The 20,858-nt window shown below is 40.1% G+C and overlaps 1 protein-coding gene across 1 annotated transcript in view; it reads left to right on the top strand.

Annotated features, from left to right (window-relative positions):
- AK9 (adenylate kinase 9) overlaps nt 1-20,253 on the top strand; it is a 115,661-nt gene extending 95,408 nt beyond the window's left edge. The window contains exons 31-40 of the mRNA XM_037065033.1: nt 3,554-3,767; nt 5,954-6,155; nt 8,067-8,213; nt 8,319-8,539; nt 13,285-13,481; nt 14,597-14,766; nt 14,975-15,073; nt 17,756-17,858; nt 19,113-19,227; nt 19,572-20,253. Of these exons, the coding sequence (XP_036920928.1) occupies nt 3,554-3,767; nt 5,954-6,155; nt 8,067-8,213; nt 8,319-8,539; nt 13,285-13,481; nt 14,597-14,766; nt 14,975-15,073; nt 17,756-17,858; nt 19,113-19,227; nt 19,572-19,774 (1,671 nt within the window). The 3' untranslated portion in view covers nt 19,775-20,253. The remainder of the gene's footprint in view (nt 1-3,553; nt 3,768-5,953; nt 6,156-8,066; nt 8,214-8,318; nt 8,540-13,284; nt 13,482-14,596; nt 14,767-14,974; nt 15,074-17,755; nt 17,859-19,112; nt 19,228-19,571) is intronic.
- The last annotated feature ends 605 nt before the right edge of the window (nt 20,254-20,858 follow it).

The raw sequence follows: 20,858 nt of genomic DNA, 5'->3' as shown, positions 1-20,858 counted from the left end.
TATTTTTACTGATACGTCCCCTAGAGCAAGGAACATAAAGGAAAGAATAAACAAATGGGATCTCATCAAAATTAAAAGCTTCTGCATGGCTAAGGAAAACAGTATCAAGATACAAAGAGAAGCAACAGCTTGGGAAAACATATTTGCCAATGATACCTCAGATAAGGGTTTAATCTCCAAAATATACAAAGAACTCATTCGGCTCCACTCAAAGAAGACAAGCAACCCAATCAAAAAATGGGCAGAGGACTTGAACAGACATTTCTCCAAGGAGGACATACAGAGAATCCAGAGACACATGAAAAGATGCTCGATATCACTAGCTATCAGAGAGATGCAAATTAAAACCGCAATGAGATACCACTTAACACCAGTCAGATTGGCTATCATAAACAAAGAAACAAACAACAAGTGCTGGAGAGGTTGTGGGGAAAAGGGGACTCTAGTTCACTGTTGGTGGGATTGCAGACTGGTACAACCACTATGGAAAACAGTATGGAATTTTCTAAGAAAACTAAAAATGAACGTACCTTTTGACCCAGCAATTCCACTCTTGGGAGTATATCCTAAGAACCCTGAAACACCAATCCAAAAGAACCTATGCACCCCGATGTTCATAGCAGCACAATTTACGATAGCCAAGAGTTGGAAGCAGCCTAGATGCCCATCGGTAAATGACTGGATCAAAAAACTATGGTACATTTACACAATGGAATTCTATGCTGCAGAAAGGAAGAAGGAACTACTACCCTTTGCAACATCATGGATGGAACTGGAAAGCATTATGCTGAGCGAAATAAGCCAGGCGGTGAAAGACAAATACCATATGATATCACCTTTAACAGAAATCTAAACAACAAAACAAACAAGCAAGCAAAATGTAACCAAAGACACTGAAATGCTGACAGGGTCCAGAGGGGAGAGGGGAGAGAATCACAGGGGGAAAGGGGAGGGACTCACATGAACAAGTATAAAGGACACATGGACAATAACTAAGGGGGGGGCGGAGATGGGAGGGAGGTGGGGAGCACTGGGGGAGGGGCAGGGCTGGGAATACAGGAAAGAAAACTACTTGAACAAGAGTTAAATAAATAATAATAATAATAATAATAAAAGATTTCCTTCTTTTCTATAGCCGAGTAATATTTCGCTATATATATATGTACCACCTCTTTATCCAATAGTCTCCTGATGAAATGTAGGTTGGTTCCATATCTTGGCTATTGTAAATAATGCTTCAATGAAATAGGGAAGCATATATCTTTTCAAATTAGTGTTTGGGATTTCTTTGGATCCACAAGTGGAATTGCTAGATCGTTCTATTTTTAATTTTTTGAGGAACTTCCATACCACTTTTCATAGTGGCTGCAACAATTTGCAATCCTACCAGCAGTGCATGGGAATTCCTTTTTCTCCACATCCTCATCAGTACTTGTTGTTTAATGATTTGTTGATGATGGCCAAGGTGGTTTTCAGCAAATCTTAACCAAGGACACACCAGCCACGGTTCTAGTCCCTGGGAATAAGGTAGTGAACACAGCAGACAAGGTTTCTTCTGTTGTAGAGCTTATATTCCAGTTGGGTTGGGGAGGGAGGATAGGCAATAAATAAGTAAACATATCAACAGGTTCTTGTCAGAATTAAGCACTATAAGACAATAAAAGCATATCATCTAGTAGTGATCCACTCACTCAACCAGGTTGCCTGTGTGTCTCTATCAGAGATGTAGCACAGTGGAGAAGACCAGTGCCTCTGGGGCCAGACTGCCTGGGTTCAAAACCTCTGCTTACTGGCTGAATGCACTTGAACAAATTGCTTAACCTCTCTGAGCCATTCCCACTTATACGATGGGGATATGAATAGTCCCTACCTGAAAATATTGTTGCAATGATTAAATGAGTTAATTACTGTGAAGTGCTCACAACAGTGCTTGTTTTTTGTAAGAACCCAATTAATATGAGTTATTGTTGTTATTAATATGTATTATTATTATTGGTTGCTGATAAAAAGTATTTTGGAGGATGGGTCCAAAATGGAGCCATGTATGTGTCATTGATACTTGAAACCTCCTTGGTTGATGTTGTGAAACACAATCACTTTCAATTCTATCTAATTGTGCTATCTTCTTTATCCTAACCATAAGAGAAACCTTTTCAAATGTCATACTAAAATATAAAAACACTATAGCAGCCCCCTCCATAGAGAATTGGGTAGAGTTAAGCATGTATTAGAATCACCTGGAAAGAGTGTGAGTATGGTCAGGACCTAACATTCTCTGTGAGATAGGTAAGAGAGGGAAAGAAGCAGGCAAAGTCAGAAGTCTTATTTCGAGAGGAAAAACGAGCCATGTGCAAACACAATTAGGATTGTAGGAAAACACCTTGTAGAAAAACGAGTCAGAGGGAGGGTTTGAGTGTGTAAGGAATCATTTGTAAGAGCTGTTGGGAGCCTCTCTTGTTGCCTGGTAATTTGGCATTTCTGACTTCATGCCGTCATGGGTGTGAGTGTCATCCTACTGTGAGGATTCACACTTAACTGGGAAATTTGACATGGAACCCTTAAACGTTCAGCTTTTCTGCTGTTACCAAGTATAAAACATAGCGCAGACATTCTCGCCCCATTCCAGTGTTTCCCCCTATCCGAAGCACTTACTCCCAGACATAGATATCACTGCAGCCCAAGAATGATAATGCTGGCAATACCACCGACTACTAACAACTGTGCCAGTGTAGCTCTGGGGGAGGAGCTGCTACCAAACTGTTACACATCTACTCCATCAATGCCAGGGATGGCTGGTGCCTGGCCAGTTGATGCTGTAAAAAAGACATGCAAACCTAGCATCAATAAATTACCCAGCTCTCATCACCTCAGTCATGTGGGATCCCTCCTCCCACTTCATTCCTTCCCTGCCCCTTACGCTGCCTTTTAGGTGGAATTTTTTCCTTTTGTGGCTGCTGCTGTTAGGTGTGTGGCATTTGTCCTAGTTGAATACCCTGAAAGATGAACTACAACTGCACCCGTGGTCTCTCTTCCTCTTCTCATAAGGACACCGGTCCTACTGGATTTAGGCCCTGTTCTTGTGACTTATTTGCCCTTAATTACTTCCTTGAAGGACTGTCTCCAAATACAGAAACTTTGTGTGTTAGGGTTTTGACCTGTGCATTTGGGGGAACACATATCCATACATAACATTACCTTAGTAATAGACCTATTTGTAAAGATAAATTGTCCCTTGAATGTATCTAAACAACTTTATACTCCTTGACAGAAACATTGAGTATATACACCAAAGACATTGTAAAGAGAATCAGAGCAGTCTCACAGTCATAAACTGAAAGCCATATATATATATATATATATATATATATATATATATATATTATATAGGTATAAAATAATTTGTTCTTTTTACACAGTTTTATAAATATTAATATTTGATTATAATTAGTTTTATTATTCTTATTTAACAAATTATTTTATTTTTAAATATATTTAGGAGTAATGCTGTATAAATTAAAGCTATCTTTCTAATTCAATTTTATATATATTGCAGCTAAGTGAAGGAGAGACACTCAAGCCAGTTGAAAGTTCAGAGAATCCAGTTTATCCTGTAATCCATCGTCAGTATATTTATTTTTTATCTAGTAAGGAAACTAAAGAAAAATTTATGAAGAACCCAATCAAATACATTCGCCAACCCAAACCAAAGCCTAATATGCCCATTAAGATTGCAATTGTGGGGCCTCCAAAGTCTGGGAAGACGACAGGTGAGGAAATGTTTGCCTTTGTTTCCAATAAGCATCAAAGAATCCCCAAAAGGCGGTTCCGCTTCTTCAGGAAACCAACTGTCCAAACTGACAGGGAGAGAGAGAGAAAACTTCAGTGGGCCGATAGCCATCTGCGAGAAGGCATTCGAAAATACAACCCCACTCTAAAGCAGCCTGGGGTCAAATGGTTTTAGAGAAAAAGTGTGCAAACTTCCAAAGGGTTGAAAACTCAAGACATCTCTCCTGTGTTGTTATAAACTCGTCCAGAGCGAGGGAAAAGACAGCTTCCTGACTTATTTTCAATTTCTTTTTATTAAGGAATATGGCCCATATAATCCAAAAGATACAAAGAATACAAATCCATTTCTAAATTAGCATAATCCTGATATTAAAACCTAAGAAATACAAGAAAAGAAATTATAAACTAATGGAACATAAACAGAGTCAAATAATAGTATATTAAGATACTAGCATAAAAATTGTATTAAAAATTTTGCAAGTATAATCTATATTAATAGTTAAAAGAGTGAAAGTCTATTATCTTAACTATTGCTGAATTGAATAAGGCATTTGGTAAACTGCATTCCTGTAATGTCTGAATATTGTATGACTTTGGACTCTGTGTATGTGTGTGTTTAAAGGCTGATAGTCCAACAGTTGATAGAGTAGGCATTTCTAAGTGACATGCTCTCAACATCAACCATATCTTGATTGTCGTATGGTTGTCGTAATGAGAATAGGAATGGAAAGGACAGATACAGGAGATATTTGCAAGGAAAACAATGGACTTCATGACTCAGACTAGAGAATGGAGGGCTGAGATGAGGTCAAAGCTAAGTTTGAATTTGTCACAGGAAAAATAAAGCGGAGTTTTATGTTCCACTCCTTCAGATGGAATTTATCTCGCCATTTAAATTTCTTAACACGATGAGAGCCTTTAATAATTATATTTAAAATTTTCACAAAGATGTTGATATTTCCCAAAGAAAGCAGAACATCGACATTCAAATAAGATCCCACACCACAGCACAAAGTAAAAATGGGGACAAGACCATCTGATTTCACATTTCTTTGTTGAAACAGAGGTTAATTTTTAAACAAAATGTCAAACTGTAAAAGCTTAATTATTTTTAGAACTTTAAAAAATAGGTCTGATTCTAGCATTTCTGGCAAAACTGAGGTTAAGGCTCTCATGAGGGTTTTCCTTCCGAGGGATCTTAACTGCAGTCAGTTCACCTGCATTCCGTGGGACAGGACGGGCTCTCTCAGCGTCCTCCATGCTGCCGTCTGCAGACAGAGATGAGACAGGGCACACAGACCCCACCCTTACACTAGTTCCTGGAAGCCATGCCTTGGTCTCATTTAGGAGAAGTGAAGCCAAGGTGAGTTTTCTTTCAACCACTAGTGACATCTGTGTGACATTGGACAAATCATTGCACTTAATTGGGCTTCAGTTCTCTCATGTATAGAATGAGAATTTCAATATCTAGTGTACCCATCTGGGTGGGATACTTGAAAATATCAAAATCACAGAAGAAAAATTGCCTTGTAAGCTGTAAATCACTATTAAAATGTCTGGTATGCCATTATAATTTTTTAAAAGATTTTATTTATCTTCAGAGGGGAAGAGAAGGAGAGAGGGAGAGAAACAGCAATGTACGGCTGCCTCTGGTGTGCCCCCTGCTGGGAACTGGCCTGCAACCCAGGCATGTGCCCTGACTGGGAATTGAACCGTGATCCTCTGGTTCACAGGCCCGCGCTCAATCCACTGAGCTATGCCAGCCAGGGCTGCCATTATAATTTTAAAAAATTGTTTCTTAGGGGATTAACTGAGCTGTTTGCGACACAATACCCAATAATAGTACTATACATAGGATGCCTTTTTGCTCTCAATAATTTTACTACCTCATGCAAGAAGGAAAACTTAAAAGTTGGTTTGGTTATGAGAAAAACCCACAGAGTTGGCTCATTACCCAGATCTGTCAGTCAGATATACCTGAAATACTAATAATGATTGACCTTTGACAGTATTAATTCAGTAAAATATAGCAATTTTAATTTAAAAAATGTCTTTGAGGAATGTGAAGATTAGTTTGCTGTTGATATCAGTTAACCAGAATCTGCAACTAAGATTAACTGATGAATTTATGAAATGGAGTAAGTTTAAAAGTTTTCTTGTTTTTCAGTTGCCCAAAAAATTTCAAGTGAATATGGCTTAGAGCGTTTGTCAGTCGGAGAAGCTCTGCGTTACGTGTTAAACCACCAGGCAGACACAGAGCTGGCGCTCATGTTAAACTGGCATCTTCATAAAGGGATGACAGTGCCTGACCAGCTGGCAACTCAAGCCTTGGAAGTGTCTCTGATGGGAAATGTGTGTAATACTGCAGGGTGAGTAGGGGCCTTGAGGGGTCCGTTAACACTCAAGAAATGACTCACTGGAATTTAAAACATTTATCTTAAATAGGGTTTAAAGCTCTTATAAAAGATGCGATCTGCTTGTTAAACTTTAGGCACTTATATGGTCGCATATTTTATTTTTCTGTCAGGCTAAAACTTGGCTTGAATACTACCTGCCCGAACAACAAGCAGGCCACTAGACTCCCTGCAGCAACCCCCGAGCTGTCCAAAAGTCTCTGGGCTTGCACAGTCTACCACTTGGCATTACCACGGACTGGTGACAACCGTCCTGGTGACAACTTCACCTCTGGGGAAGGAGCGATATTACCATCTGTTTCATAGTGTGACTTCCGCGGCCCAGGAGAGCTTCTCCCTGCCCTGTGGAGTGATGAGAACGTGCCCCCCAACCCCCATCATAGGTGGGGGTGCCCTCCGCCTCCCCTTAATGCCAGGTCAGGGGAGCTCTCTGTGCTTGAGCTGTGTCTTCAGTTTACACTCCTCTGCTCAATCATTGCTCCCCCTGCACAGCCACTGGTCACACCCAGTAGTAAGATGGCGAAACCTAAGGCCCTCCTCGTGAGCCCAGGTTACTGACCTAGAATCCCTGATTTACTCAAAGCTGTTTTATGTTAGGTGCTTCCTTGCCCTTCCCTGCAACTGGTCCTTAATCAAATCCTTGCACAGTTCTCCAATCTCAGTTATGAGGGATCAGATTCTGGGGGATCAGATTATTTTTTCCCAGTGAAGGCTCTGGGACTTATGCAAATTGAGTTACTTCCTCCCTGTCACTCAGCTTTGCATACAAGAAATCTCAATAAGAGGAATCTTGGTTGAGTCCTAAAGATTTTATTTCACTTTAATGCTAGGAGAGTGACTACCTATTCACCCTCAATTTCCATAACCCTGAGTGACCCTTCACGAGACAGGGAAGCTGAGCCACTGTCTATTAAAGGCAACAACAACAACAACAACAACAACAACACCCAATACATTGTCTGTTAGGCTTGGCCGGCTAGGTGCACTTACCATCCTGCTGGCCATGGAGTGTAGAACTAGTTAGTACCTAAAGATCTGGCTAGAGAGCATTGAGTGAGGATATCCTGCGACTTATTTCAAACCAGCCCTGCCTGATGACCATCAGCCAGCACTCCCCTGACTTTCGGGGCCACTCCTCCCAGAATTTACAAACAGCTTTCATTCCTTCTCTCAGTTTGATAGCAACACTTCCATTATTTCAAGCTGTTGGACTAACAAATTCTCCTCCAGTTCTACTCAGTGGCATGGTGGGCCCTGTAGAATGATTCTCTTCCAGGTCTTATGGGTCTCCTCTCACCAGCTCTCCACCTCCCCTTCCCCATGCCCAGCCTCCGTGATTGAATAACACAATGATCAAGGTATTATGTGTGTTCTCTCTCGAATCCTAAGATTTGTGTACTTATGATGCTAAGTATATGAGTTCAGAGCTGTTTCCCTATGTATGCTGCCCTCCTCCTGGGTCTTGGGCTGTCTGAGATTAAAAATACCGATAGCCCTGACCTGTGTAGCTCAGTTGGTTGGACGTCGTCCCTTAAAGTGAAAGGTAAGGAGTTTGATTCCCAGTCAAGGCACACACCCGGGTTGTCGGGGTGTGTGTGAGAGGCAACTGATCAATGATTCTCTTACACATGGATGTTCTTTTCCCTCTCTGTCTCCCTCCCTTCCCCTCTAAGAATAAATAAATAAAATCGTAAAAATACATGTATGTAGAGAGAAATAAAGAGATGGAACACAAAGAAGATGAATCAGGTTGCATAAGGAAGACAATGAGGCTACTCCTAACGAGACAGAGTGGTTCTAGAAGACAGAAAGGAAGGCATGGGGGAAAAGAAACCTGGAATTTTTTTTCATGTCTCTCCTTGTTAGTGTTGTTATTGATGGATACCCTTTAACTGAGCATCAAATGAGCCTCTTGGAAGACAGGTCAATCACCCCCCTGGTCATCTTGGAGCTGCATGTGCCTTCCAAGGAGATTTTCAAAAGATTGCTCCTGGAAAAAAAAAATAAACAAAGGTAATGGATGTGATAAAAATAGTAATTAAGGAATGCACTTTAATGATCCAGAAAAAAAGTATGTTTTAAACAGCTTTTTCCATTCCTTGTCTGTTTCTCTATTAGTTTGCCTTATCCATTGCACAACAGCACACAGATTACAGCTGTTAGGTACTCAAAGTACCGCAAAAATGTTGTTGCGATTAGGCAATATTATCAAGAACAGCATCAGAACTGGTATGTGATTGATGGATTTCACAGCATATGGTGGGTATGGAATGAAGCCATTAATAACGTTAAAATGGTGAATAGATACATGCAGATATACCTGGAAAGAATAAAAGCAGGTAAGAAAACAATTGTTAAAACAGAATAAGATGTGAATTTAAAGTCTACATGTACAAGGCTCATGGTACTCTAATTCATTCAAATTGAACATTTGTTCCCACAATTTTAATCAGTATTTAAAAATATAGTACTATTTAATTTTTGTGGGCATATATATTTGTTCTAATAAATGACTGCTACTATTTAAGTTATTATTACTGAGTGCCTGTGTGAACTTTGCACAGACAATAACACATGGTCTTGCACTCAAAGAGTTTACAGTGTTCAGAATACTGTGTGCAAAGTCAGTTTCAAGCATGGCAGTTGTATGAAGGCAGAGGTCTGTGGAGCGATACTGGTCCAAATTTTGTTTAGGGATCTAGAATCAAAGTTATCTTTACTATTTACATGCATTGTGATGCTATATAAATGTTGAGTCCATAAAAATTAAACTTGAGTACAGAATGTATGTTCATCTATATTTGGAATCCATGAAAGAGAATGTTTGATTTTATTTCCTAAAAGTTTCTTGAGTTTCCTCCAAAAATATCCAAAATAGAAGAAAAGTTATCTGTATGTTATATGTCTAAAAACAGTGATGACTCCAAACACTTTATCTGTGGGGGTATTGTTCAATGACTTTGTTTAACTTTGGAAACTATAAAGAAGAAGACATAATAAGATATGAGAAAGCAACTTGGCTAAGAAAATCTAGTACAAGTAAAAATGTAGTGAAGATGCTGATAATAATTGTATCATTGAACCTTGACTTGCTTCATTGTTTAGGCTTAACCATTATCTTTGGTTCCTGTTTGTTTGCAAATTGGAAATTTGTTTTCACCTGAGTGTTCTAAGGCATGAAGACTGTAAGGGAAGGAAGAACTGAATTTTTAGGAACCTATTCCCAATAAGTTTTGGATAGCATCACACTAGCAAAACATTCCACAACAGACTTTGAAAGCAAAACTCATGCCTCATTTATTTTTCTGACACCTTATTTCACCCTCCCTGCCTTGGATGGGGTTCCCTGGAAACAGACTCAAGATGAAAAACAAAATAGAAACAGAGGCATGGAGACATGGAACAGACAGCTGTAAGAGGGGAGGGGAGGGGGTAACTGAATGAAGGAAGATGAAGGGATTAGCCAAAGAACATACATGAAGGACCCGTGGACACGGACAACAGAGTAGTGATGGCCAGAGGGAAGGGCGCAGGGGCTGGGTGGAGATGGGCACAGGGCGGAGGAACGGGGACGTCTGCAATAGTGTGAAAAGTTATACAGATACAGAAGCTTCATCAGAAAGTAGTGTCAGGAGTAGAGGAGTAGAGTTGCCAGATTCAGAAAATGAAAATACTGCCATGGCTGCTGTGGTTCAGTGGGTTGAGTGCCAGCCTGTGACCCGAAAGGTCACTGCTTTGATTCCCAGTCAGGGCACATGCCTGGGTTGTGGCCAGGTCCCCGGTTGGGGGTGTGTGACAGGCCACTGATTGTACATTGATGTTTCTCTCCCTCTCTCTCCCTCCCTTCCCCTATCTCTGAAAAAAGTTAAAATTTTTAAAGAAAAACACTCAGATGCCTGATAAATTTAATTTCAGGTAAACAACAAATAATTTGATAGTATAACTATGTCCCACAAATTGCATGAGGCACACAGTATTTTATCTGCCAACCCTAATGAGACCCCCCTGTGGGGAAGCAAGGACAGTAGGGCTGGGCAGAGGGAAAAACTAAACTGCAGTGCCATGGGAGCTGAAGCCTCAGTAGATCCTATGGTGGTGGGGGGCTGGGATGGATTTTCAGAATTTCCCAAATTAAGGAGAAGGGCCAGGCCCATTAGTCTGCCATTGACCATAGGTCACTCTGGAAGGAGGCACAGCCTATGACAGGGACAACTCCCAGTGCAGCTCTGAGTCACCAGCACCCATGTTCCCAGCAGCCAGGGGGAGGGTACATGAACACTGAGAAGGGGTCTGGGTGGGGCGCCACAGTATCCACAGCATCACCCCAATTGTTTACTGTCTGGAATTGTTTACTCTAATTGGGGTCTGCCTCTCTTGCTCTTCAGCTTCAACTCATGCCTAATGATCTAGCCTATGACTAGTTCTTTGAATTTAGTTTTATTTTTTTTTTCTTTCTACATTTCCTTTGTGTGCTATTCAAATGATCCTCCCCAGTCAGGGGCCAAGGTTTGCTCTGCTAATGAGATGGGGCAAAGTCCGAGAGAGAAGAATAAAGAAATTCTTCCTCATTCTGCCACATTCCAGAATAGGATCTATAGATATTGCCAGATGTTGTCACAAATATCCCGAGAATCAGAAAAAGATACTTAAGTGTCACTGAGGACTTGAAGCCAGATAATTCTGAATTACTAAATCTGTCAGAATCGGTGAGGTTCAGCACATCTGAGCTGAAGAGCAACCTATAGAACACTATAGTATAACACGATAGCACTATATAATACTATATACTTCAATAATACCATATACTATTATATCATAACACTGTATATTATAATACTTTAAAGTAATGTTACACCACTAAGTATTATAGTAGTGTAATATTCTTTGTAGGAAAGGGATACTAGAGCTTTTTAGCTTCTTCTTCTCTGCCATTCATAAGCAGCAGGTAGAATAGTGTATTAGTTTGTCTATTGCTGCATAACATATTATTCCAGAACTTAGCAGCTTGCAACACACAGTTGCAACACACACTAGCAGCTTACAACACACACTAGCAGCTAACAACACACACAGTTTCTGTGGATCTGGGTGCAACCTAACTAGGTCCTCTACTTCTGGGTCTTGCATAAAGCTTCAGTCCAGGTGTTGGCTATATTGGCCAGGACTACGGCCTCATCTGAAGGATCAGCTGGGAGCCTCGCTCATGTGCTGTTGACAGGATTTTGCCCCGATTTTGCCCCTTGAGGACTGTTGCACTGTGGGCCTCAGTTACGTGCCATGTGGACCTTTCCAACATGGCAGCTTGCTTTATCCAGTGAACAGAAGAGGAGGTAACAAAGGGTGCCAACGAGGCATGTGCCACATTCTTTTGTAACTGCTTTGGTTCCCTAAGCTGTAACAAAGTACCAGGAGATGGGTGGCTTCAACCACCAAAATGTGCTCTCTCACAGTTCTGGAGGCTGGAAGCTCAAAATCAGAGTGTCAGAAGGGCAAAAGTCTCTCTGAAGGCTCTAGAGAAAATCTGTCCCATGCCACAGTCTCTGCTTCCAGTGCTCTCAGTAACCCCTGCACTCCGTGGCTTGCAGACATATCACTCTGATCCCGAGGATCAATTCTACCTGTTCTTACTATCAAATAACTGCTTTATAATTTCACAGTTAAGACCTTCCTTGGCATAATTTTAAAAAGGTAAGCCCTGACCAGTCTGACTCATTAGATTGGGCATCATTCCAAAAAATAAAAGGTCACCAGTTCAACCTTAGGTCAGGGCACATGCCTCAGTTGTGGGCCAGGTCCCTGGTTGGGGATGTGAGAGGCAACTAATGGATGTTTCTCTCCCTCTTTTTCTCCCTCCTTTCCCCTCTCTCTAAAAATGAATAAATCAAAAAAATTTTTAAAGGTAAACCCTTTCACTGTTGAGAGGTACCATTAACAAAATATATTGGTGTCAAAATTTACTAATTATACCTGAGATGTAAAAAACAATTTTATTTTCTATAAATATATTGGTGTCAAAATTTACTAATTATACCTGAGATGTAAAAAACAATTTTATTTTCTATAATATCTCATGTTGCTTTTGAGTCCCCATTCCAGTGGAGTATTAGGGAAAAACTCTTAAACATGTCCACTGAGAAATTTGAGCTCTGTATTTTTAAAATAGATCCCTTAGGATAAATGTACCGTATTTTTCAGAGTATAAGACGCACCCCCCAAATTTGGGAGAAAATGTGGGTGTGTGTTATAGTCTGAATGTAGCTTACCTGGCTCACTATTGGCGGGGGGTGGTGAAGGGGGGCTATGTTATTTATGTTACTAAATATTTTACCACATTTTTTTGCTTCAATTTTTTTTTCCTATTTTCCTCCTCTAAAACATAGGCGCGTCTTATGGTCTGAAAAATACAGTAGTCACTTTGTGATAAATGTTTCTTCTTTTCCTTTGAATGGCATCTGGGCTCGGGGCAAGTTTGTGGCAGTAACATCATGTCAACAAACCATTTGCACTTCCTAAAATCCATTAATAGAAAAATGTGAAATATGAAGCAAATGTATATGTGATTGGGTGTATATGTGTGTATGTGTATATATATGTTGGTATATATGGTTAATAATATAAATAATTTATAATAGCTAAGAATTAAAAACAACCAAAATATCCATCCACAGAAAAATGGTTAAGTAAACTATATGTATATTTATACAATGGAATACTATGCATCAACTTTAAAAATTACGTAAGTTATATAACCTGGTATGAAAGATCACAACTAACAAAGTGAGTTGCAGCATAAGATTTACAATATAGTGGCGGAAGCACACTATATGCAAAACATACACACATGTACATGCGGTTGTACAGAAAAAAGTCTGAACAGGACGCAAACAGCACTGGTTACCCTAGTCGGCACTGTGAGGACAGAGGTGTGAAGAGAAACTTTTACTTTTTGCTCTATTGTTTGGAAAATTACAACATGTGTGCATTTCTATAGTGCTGTGTAATTGAAGGTTATTTTAATTTAAAAAATCATTGTGCTTTCTATGGAAAAAAGTATATGTAATAATAGTTAGTCTTTTAATACTAGGGAAAGCTGCCTGCATTGACAAGCTGTGCATCACCCCTCAAGAACTGACTTCTCGCCTGGGCGAATTCGGACAGTTCTGCCCTGTCAGCCTGGCAGAATCATATGAATTAGTTGATTGCTCTGTAACTAAGTCTTTGGAATTTGCAGCAGAGTTCAGAGGGCATTATTATAAAATGGATTCTGAGGAAAAACTGAATGTAAGTTTATTCCTAACTCCAAATATTTACTAAGGAAAGAAAATTCCTGTCTCAGAATTCACCAGATAGGAAGGAGTAGACACAGTTGTCCCCAGGAATTGGGGACCAGGAGCCCCATTATTGAAACCTATGGTTCTGGGATCAATGAGACAACTCAGAGGCCAGTCCTGGGACTGCATCCCAAAACACATTTTAACACAAGTCAGAAGTTGAGGGTCAGTGATGGGCCCTCAGCCTTAGCCAGCCCAACAGGTAGGGAGACCCAATGGTGGGCCTCACCAATAGGAGGGATGCTTGCCCACATCGGGGCTCGACCCACAGAAGGGCGTCCAGGGCATTCAGATCCAAGAGTGCAGAAGGGAACTCGAGGTCAGTAGAAATGAAGTAATGTTTCCTGTGCTTTAATTTTTTTCTGTCACTAGAATTCTCAGTATACCTTATATTTCTGTTTAGTGGAACAGAATACAGAAGTGTTCTAATATTATAATGTCCATAATGTGATGACATAAAAAGATTGGTAGTTAAAAACTGAACAGATTCCTCCAAACATTTTATTTTCCTCTGAAGAATTAGAGTTTTTAAATCATTTAATTAAGGATACAAGTGTTTATTTCTGCTTATTTAAATAATAATCACAAAATTTAAAAACTGCAGGTAACATTGGAAATCATGTACCTGGTCTGTCCCCTCCATGTTATAAAGTGATAACTGAAGCTGGAAAGGTTATCTCACCTGGCAAGAGGCACAACTAGTTGTGTGCCTACGCAGGACTCTCATACTACAGGACAGGAAGACGGGTGGGCAGGGGACTGTGTCCTCTTGAGTGCCTGGCACATTATAAGAGCTCAACAAATATTTTCTTGTGTTAGGGGTGAGTGAGTGAGAGAGAGAGAGAGAGAGAGAGAGAGGAGAGACAGATGCATTACTTGCGAGTGGTACTATAAGGAACCTCCAGGCGGGAAGGAGTGATCGTAGTGCTGAGAGCAGCTCTCAGGTGGTTTGGGAGACCAAACATTGCTACTGAAATTGGGGACAGTGCCAGGAAAGCCTCAGGGGATTTTTGATTGGCATGGTATCCCTGTTATAAATGGTCTTATTGCTGTAATCCTTTACAGAAGTTTTTGGAGAACCCAGAATTATATGTGCCTCCGTTGGCACCTCATCCACTCCCACCTGCTGACATGATCCCCAAAAGGCTGACACTGTCAGAGCTTAAGAAACGATTCCCTAAGTGTGCTGAGCTCCAGGGCTACTGTCCAGTGACCTATCAGGATGGAAATCAAAGGTAAGTCCGCGTGCAAGTACAGGGTGATGTCTCCACTCCCAATAAATGGTTCATGAAACAATCTTACACTGTTTAATGGGAAAGTATTCTAATTCTTCCTTGAGTTACACAGGTAAAGAAAGAAAACGTTTTGACATTTTATTTATACAATACTGCATATAATTTACTATAGTTTTTTGTTTGTTTGTTTGTTTGTTTTGTCTTTCAGATATGAAGCCCTAGTACCTGGTAACATCGAATATGCCATAGAATACCATGATCGTATATATATTTGTGAGAGTAATGAAAAACTTCAGAAATTTATGAGGTGAGACCATTCACTAAGTCACATATTTCTTGAATATCTTCTATGTTCAGTGCTCCATGCTGGAATATATATGTGTGTACACACGTACATACACATATACACATACACATATGTCTATATCTACATATATGATGGTGAACAAGGACTGATCACTGCTGTCCCAAAGCCTGAGTCTCAGATGTAAATAGACTTTAAGTATCTGATATAAAACAAGACTTCTGGCCAAGAAGGAGGCGTAAGTAGAAATACTATGCCTCCTCACACAACCAAATTTAAGGACAACAAAGATTTAGAAACAAAAGCACAACCAGAACAGACAGAAAATTGAACTGTATGGAAGTCCAACAATGAACCATTCATCCAGACCAGTAAGAGGGGCGGAGTTGGTGGCCAGTGGAGAGGGGTCATGGCAGGAAAAAGTGGTGGTTAGCAGACCCAGGCGCTGGGAGGAAATGAGCAGACCCAACCCAGTGAGGTGTGCAAGGCAGCTGGCTGACCCTAGACACACATTCACGTGCAGATAAGTAGACAAAAACAGGCAGTGAGACAGACCACACAACCCAGGGACCCAGTAACGGGAAATAAAGCCTAAAAGCAATGATTGAAAAATCTTTCGGGGGTTGATGTGCTGGGGGAGACTCCCAACATCACAGGAGAGTTTGTTGGAGAGACCCACGGGGTCCTAGAATGTACACAAGCCCACCCACCCAGGAACCAGCACCAGAAGGGCCCAATTTGCTTGTGGGGAGTGGGAGAAAGGACTGAAATTTGACAGAGAAGCAGCCTGTAAGGTCTGGGAATGTGGAGGGGAGGAATGGGACAACTGTAATGGTATTATCAATAAAATATCTTTTAAAAAAAACAAAACAGAATGTGAAGGGGTTTAGGGTGGGCAAATTGCCAGGAGTTCTGGGAAAGTGTGCCGCAAAATCTGACTAGATTGTTTGTGTAAGACCTGAATGAGAAGTGGAAATTGGCTAGAGGAAGAGAAAAGGGACAGGCTCTAAGCAGAGGGGCCTACATACCTGGCTCAGTGAGCACAGAACTGCAAGAAATTTGGCATGGCCTAGGTGTGATGTGGAGAGGGAAAGGACCAGGAGGTGAGGCTGGAGATAGTGAGCCAGACCTGAATGTGGAAGATCAAGTCAAGTCACCATAAATTATTTGGACTTGATCTGATGGGCAGTCCAAATACACGGACTGGTTCTGAGTGCTATAATCAAATTTGCTTTGGAGAGAGACCATCACTGGAATGTTGATAACAGATTAGAGGCAGAAACACCAGGAATACTGTTGAAATAATCCTGTCAAAACAATATAGCATGTTCGAGGGCACTCATGAAGACTAATGACATAATAGCAGCAGGCTTAAGACAAGCCCTGAGAAACACTGACAAGTGTCAGAAGAGCTTACAACGGAGAATGAAAGGAAGAACCCACAGAGAGGTGAAAGGAGACCCAGGAGGGGAGATGAAGGGGAGAGAAAGTTTCTGGGAGGGTGTACCAACATGTTTAAATGCTGCTCAGAGGTGAAGCAAGGCAAGATTTGAAAAGTATGTCAGATTTAGTTTGTAACAGGTCACCAGTGTTCTTGGCAAGAATGATTTCAGTTGAGTAAGTAGCCAGTTGCAGAGTGCCAAGGGATGAATGCAAGGTGATGCAATGAAGACCTTGCCTGTAGCCCAGAGGTCACAAACACAGAGGTCTCCAGTGCTGGGAAGTGGAGTAAGCGAGGGCAGCAGGTTGGGTGTGAAGGGACAGCAGCGGGGCGTGGGGGGGGGGACCACTGCACCCTGGAGCGTGCATATGCCAACTAGAGGGCAGCGGCTGCTCGTCTACGGGCAGACATTTCTGTTTTTCACAGGTTGGAAAGGAAATCTCTTTTAATTTTATTTTTCTGATTTTCAAAATGTTTGTGATGGATTCAAATTTAAAAAAACCATGTGAGAATCCAGTCACATCCGCAGGCATGATCTGTGCAGCAGTAGTCTGTGATATCTAGGGAAGCCCACTGTTTGAAGAAGTTTAACTGTAAAAAGAAAGACCTGAGTTGCTGGAAGAGATATGAGATTGAAGGACTGAAGGTGGTTTTTCTTTTTTCTTTTCTTTTTTCCCAATGGAGGAGGTTTGAGCGTGTTTAAAGGCAGATGCATTTAACATTTTCAGTAGGAAAGTCAGTCTCTGTTTAAAAAAAAGACACCTCCCCATGTACATCCAGTGCATGGGAAGGAAGTGCCAAAGGTGAGAGGGAGAAAGAAATGCTCTATAAGGTACCTGGCGACAGGGTAGAGGGGGGAGGTAAACTTTGCCGTGGAAAGAGGAACTTGTATGGGCTTTGCTGGTGACAAGCAGTCGAGCAAGTTCCTCTTAGAGAACTTCCCTTTGTATAGCATGGCATCTGTGTAGGAGGTTCTCTGGGAGAGTCAAAAGTTTGCAGAAAACAAAGAAAATTTTATATAATTGCTATGAAAAGTAAAGAAATAGGCAAGCAGGGCTAGGGACCTGGGCAAACATGATGGTCACGGATTTCTAGGAGCACCAGTCTTCCCACCTGGATCACTTTCCTAGTGGAGAAATGGGTACTGAACTTTGTCTTTTAGTTGTCTCTTGTATATCTACTTTCCTATATTCACACAGTGAGTGTATCTGAGAGCATCTGACTAATGAACTTTGTGTTCTTAGGTTGCCAATGAAATACTGGGATCAGCAGCTTCCATACAAACTTCCCCCATTAAAGGAACCGATAAATCTCACGAGTCTTCCTTTGCCGGGATATCTGGAACAGGTTCAGTTACACGATTTTCTCTCTCCCTCTCTCTCTCTCTCTCTCCCTCCCTCTCTCTCTCTTTCTCTCTCTCTCTCTCTCTCTCTCTCTCTCTCTCTATATATATATATATATATATATATACACACACNATATATATATATATATATATATATATATATATATATACACACACATATATATATATATATGCAAACATTGGAAGACCACAATGATCTCTTCTTTAATAGTAATTTTTATTTTGGTAATGATTCCAAGGCAGAGTTTTCTAATTTCTGCAAATCCACTTTTAACCTATTTTCTTTATGGGTGGTTATGAAAGTAAGATACATAAAATAGTAAGTTCCCAAATACCTGCACTAAAGTGAGAAGAGAGTAGATTGTTACAACATTATTTACATTTGACATGGAGTTTGGTTCGTACTTTGAATTTCAGTGTCTGTACAACATTGTCTTATTTTAAAATGTTCAGACTCTGGGTCCAATAGGCTTACTCTTTGCTTCAGAGCTGAGTTACACTGTCACTGAAGTTGTCTACTGAAGTGACATTTTATTTGTCTAAATATTACTCTTTTTACGTACAGTAAAACTTAACAGTAGCCAAACACTGTTTTTAAGTCTATAAATAAATACCCAGGGCACAATTTCATACCTTTCTCATGAAAATTCTTAACCACTTTTTTCCAGCTCTCCCAGATGTTTTGCCTTCACTTAAAAACAAAATACAAGCTGCAGCCCACCCACGGAGGGTATTCTTATAGCGGCCAAGTTCCATCAGGAGGGCGTCCCACTTCCTTTGCCTGCTGGGGCTGCAGAATCTTGACGCAGTGATCTCTGCGGTCTCTGAAAGTCCTTGTCAGGTGGCCAGGGGTCCTGATAGTGGGAGGCAGTCTGGCCAGTTCTGAGCAACAGAGGCAGAAATGGGCCAAGACATCTCAAAGTCCAGTGTCACCTTCTTTCTTTTTCAACTTTTTGCTATGCAACATGTCAAATGTATAAAAACAGAGAGAACTGTGTGATGAAGTAAGTCCATCACATTATTGGCACTAACCCAATATGTGATTTTCATTTTTCCTAATCAAATGTATTTTGGCTTTCTCTTGTTGATTAAGTGGTCATCTAACCATCTTGATAAGCCCCATTCTCAACCCCAGGAGGCTATTAGAGGCAAAGAGTAGCCTCTTTACCTATTTGCCATTAAGAAAAGAAGTCAAACTCAAATATGTACATGTTTAAATTGTTCCCTACCTGCAGGGTATTGCAACTTCTCTGATTAAAGCAATGAATGCAGCAGGATGCTTAAAGCCCAAATTTCCCTTCTTAAGTATAGAGAAATCTGCACTGCTCTATATAGCATTTCATCTAAAAGGTATGTCTTTTTTAATTATACACTACTCAGAAGTAATTTAACACTAACTGTGAAGGGTGTGTGTGCATATGTGTACGTGTGCAGATATTTTAATGAAAATACCAAAACTGAATTCCTAGTTTTTAAAGCAGGGACTCTGACTAATATAGGCAGCTCTCAAAAATTCATGCCACAGAGGAAGGTGAGAAGGAAGGCAGTTATGATCTGAAATAGAATAATCCACAGATTTTACTGGGGTTCGGTTACCTTCTCAGCTCAGTCACACACACAGTCCTCTTTCTCTGTAATTTCGTGATTTACTAACCTAACAGAAAACATTCACAAGTCTGTGAAATTTTCTACAGCCTTTAATCCCAAAGGTTCTGAATATACAAGAAAGAAGTATAAGAAGAAGATGGAGCAGTTTATAGAGAGATGTGAACTCATTACATACCTGGGTGCCAAGATGACCAGAAAATACAAGGAACCTCAGTTTAGAGCAATTGACTTTGATCATAAATTACAGACCTTTATCTCTCTTAAAAATATAGACCCAATCAATGAGTAGTATGCAACCAGATTGTCAAGCGTTATCTGAAAGACGTAGGAGGAAGGAGAAGTTGAAGGCCGGCCTCTCTGAGTGATGTCCACGGCTGCCAGACCTCAAAGGACTCCAGGTTCTGCCGTTCAGGGAGGAGTACTCTTCTGTAGGCGCGTTTTAATATAGTTTTAAAGTTTACTGCTCTTTGTCTGGATTTGATTCTGTAATAAATGGTTAGTCAGACTACCATTTAGAATATCTAGGTAATTCATTTTACTTAATAAATCTATTGTTTATTTTTCTTTTTAACATTTTCAGTAGAAAAGTCAGTCTCTGTTATAGAAAATTACTCAGCAAATGTTAGAAAGCTTCAAGAAACAAAATTAACATTTATAACAATGAAACAGAAATATTGGTTATACTTTTGAAATAAGGAATTGTTTGTAAACTATGAACATAAGATACTTCGTCATTTTCCCAAAGAAATAAATGGATTTTGAGATAACTGAATGGCTGTCTCTTTTCTTTTTCTTTAAGTATGAAATGAAGTGTGCTTTATACATTATTTTGTAATTAGAAATCACCTGGGGTTTTGAGAAGGATGAAATCAAGAGTTTTATATGATATTATCAAGTAGTATATTCAAGAGGAAGACTTACTAAATTGAATTTGGAAGAGATTTTTAAAATAAGATTATCAATTTTTAGCAGCAGCATAAGAAATCTTGACTGTGAAGTAGCAAGATTGGCTCTTTAAAAAATAAAAAATGCAACCAGTGTAATCTTAGGTAAATCTCAGTTTCTCTGAGCCTTTGTTTCTTAATCTCTAGAATTAGTGATTTAGCTCTCTTCAGCTTTAATAAATTATAATTGCCAAATAAAATCATACATACTTAAAGTATACAACCTGGTGATTTGGGTGTAGGAATACATTGTGAAATATTTACCACAATCAAGTTGACTAATACATCCGTCACATCACAGTTACTGTGTTTGTGTGTGTGTTTAGTTGGAATATTTAAGAAGCAAAGTTCAAGTACATGTACTCTATTAACTACAGTCACCATGGTATAGATTAGATCCTTGGAATGTATTCAGCTTATAATTGAAAA

This window comes from Sturnira hondurensis, unplaced genomic scaffold (genome assembly GCF_014824575.4).
Source record: "Sturnira hondurensis isolate 20B ecotype Veracruz unplaced genomic scaffold, ASM1482457v3 Scaffold0015596, whole genome shotgun sequence".
Lineage (NCBI taxonomy): Eukaryota > Metazoa > Chordata > Mammalia > Chiroptera > Phyllostomidae > Sturnira > Sturnira hondurensis.
This window is presented reverse-complemented; position numbering and strand designations above follow the sequence as displayed.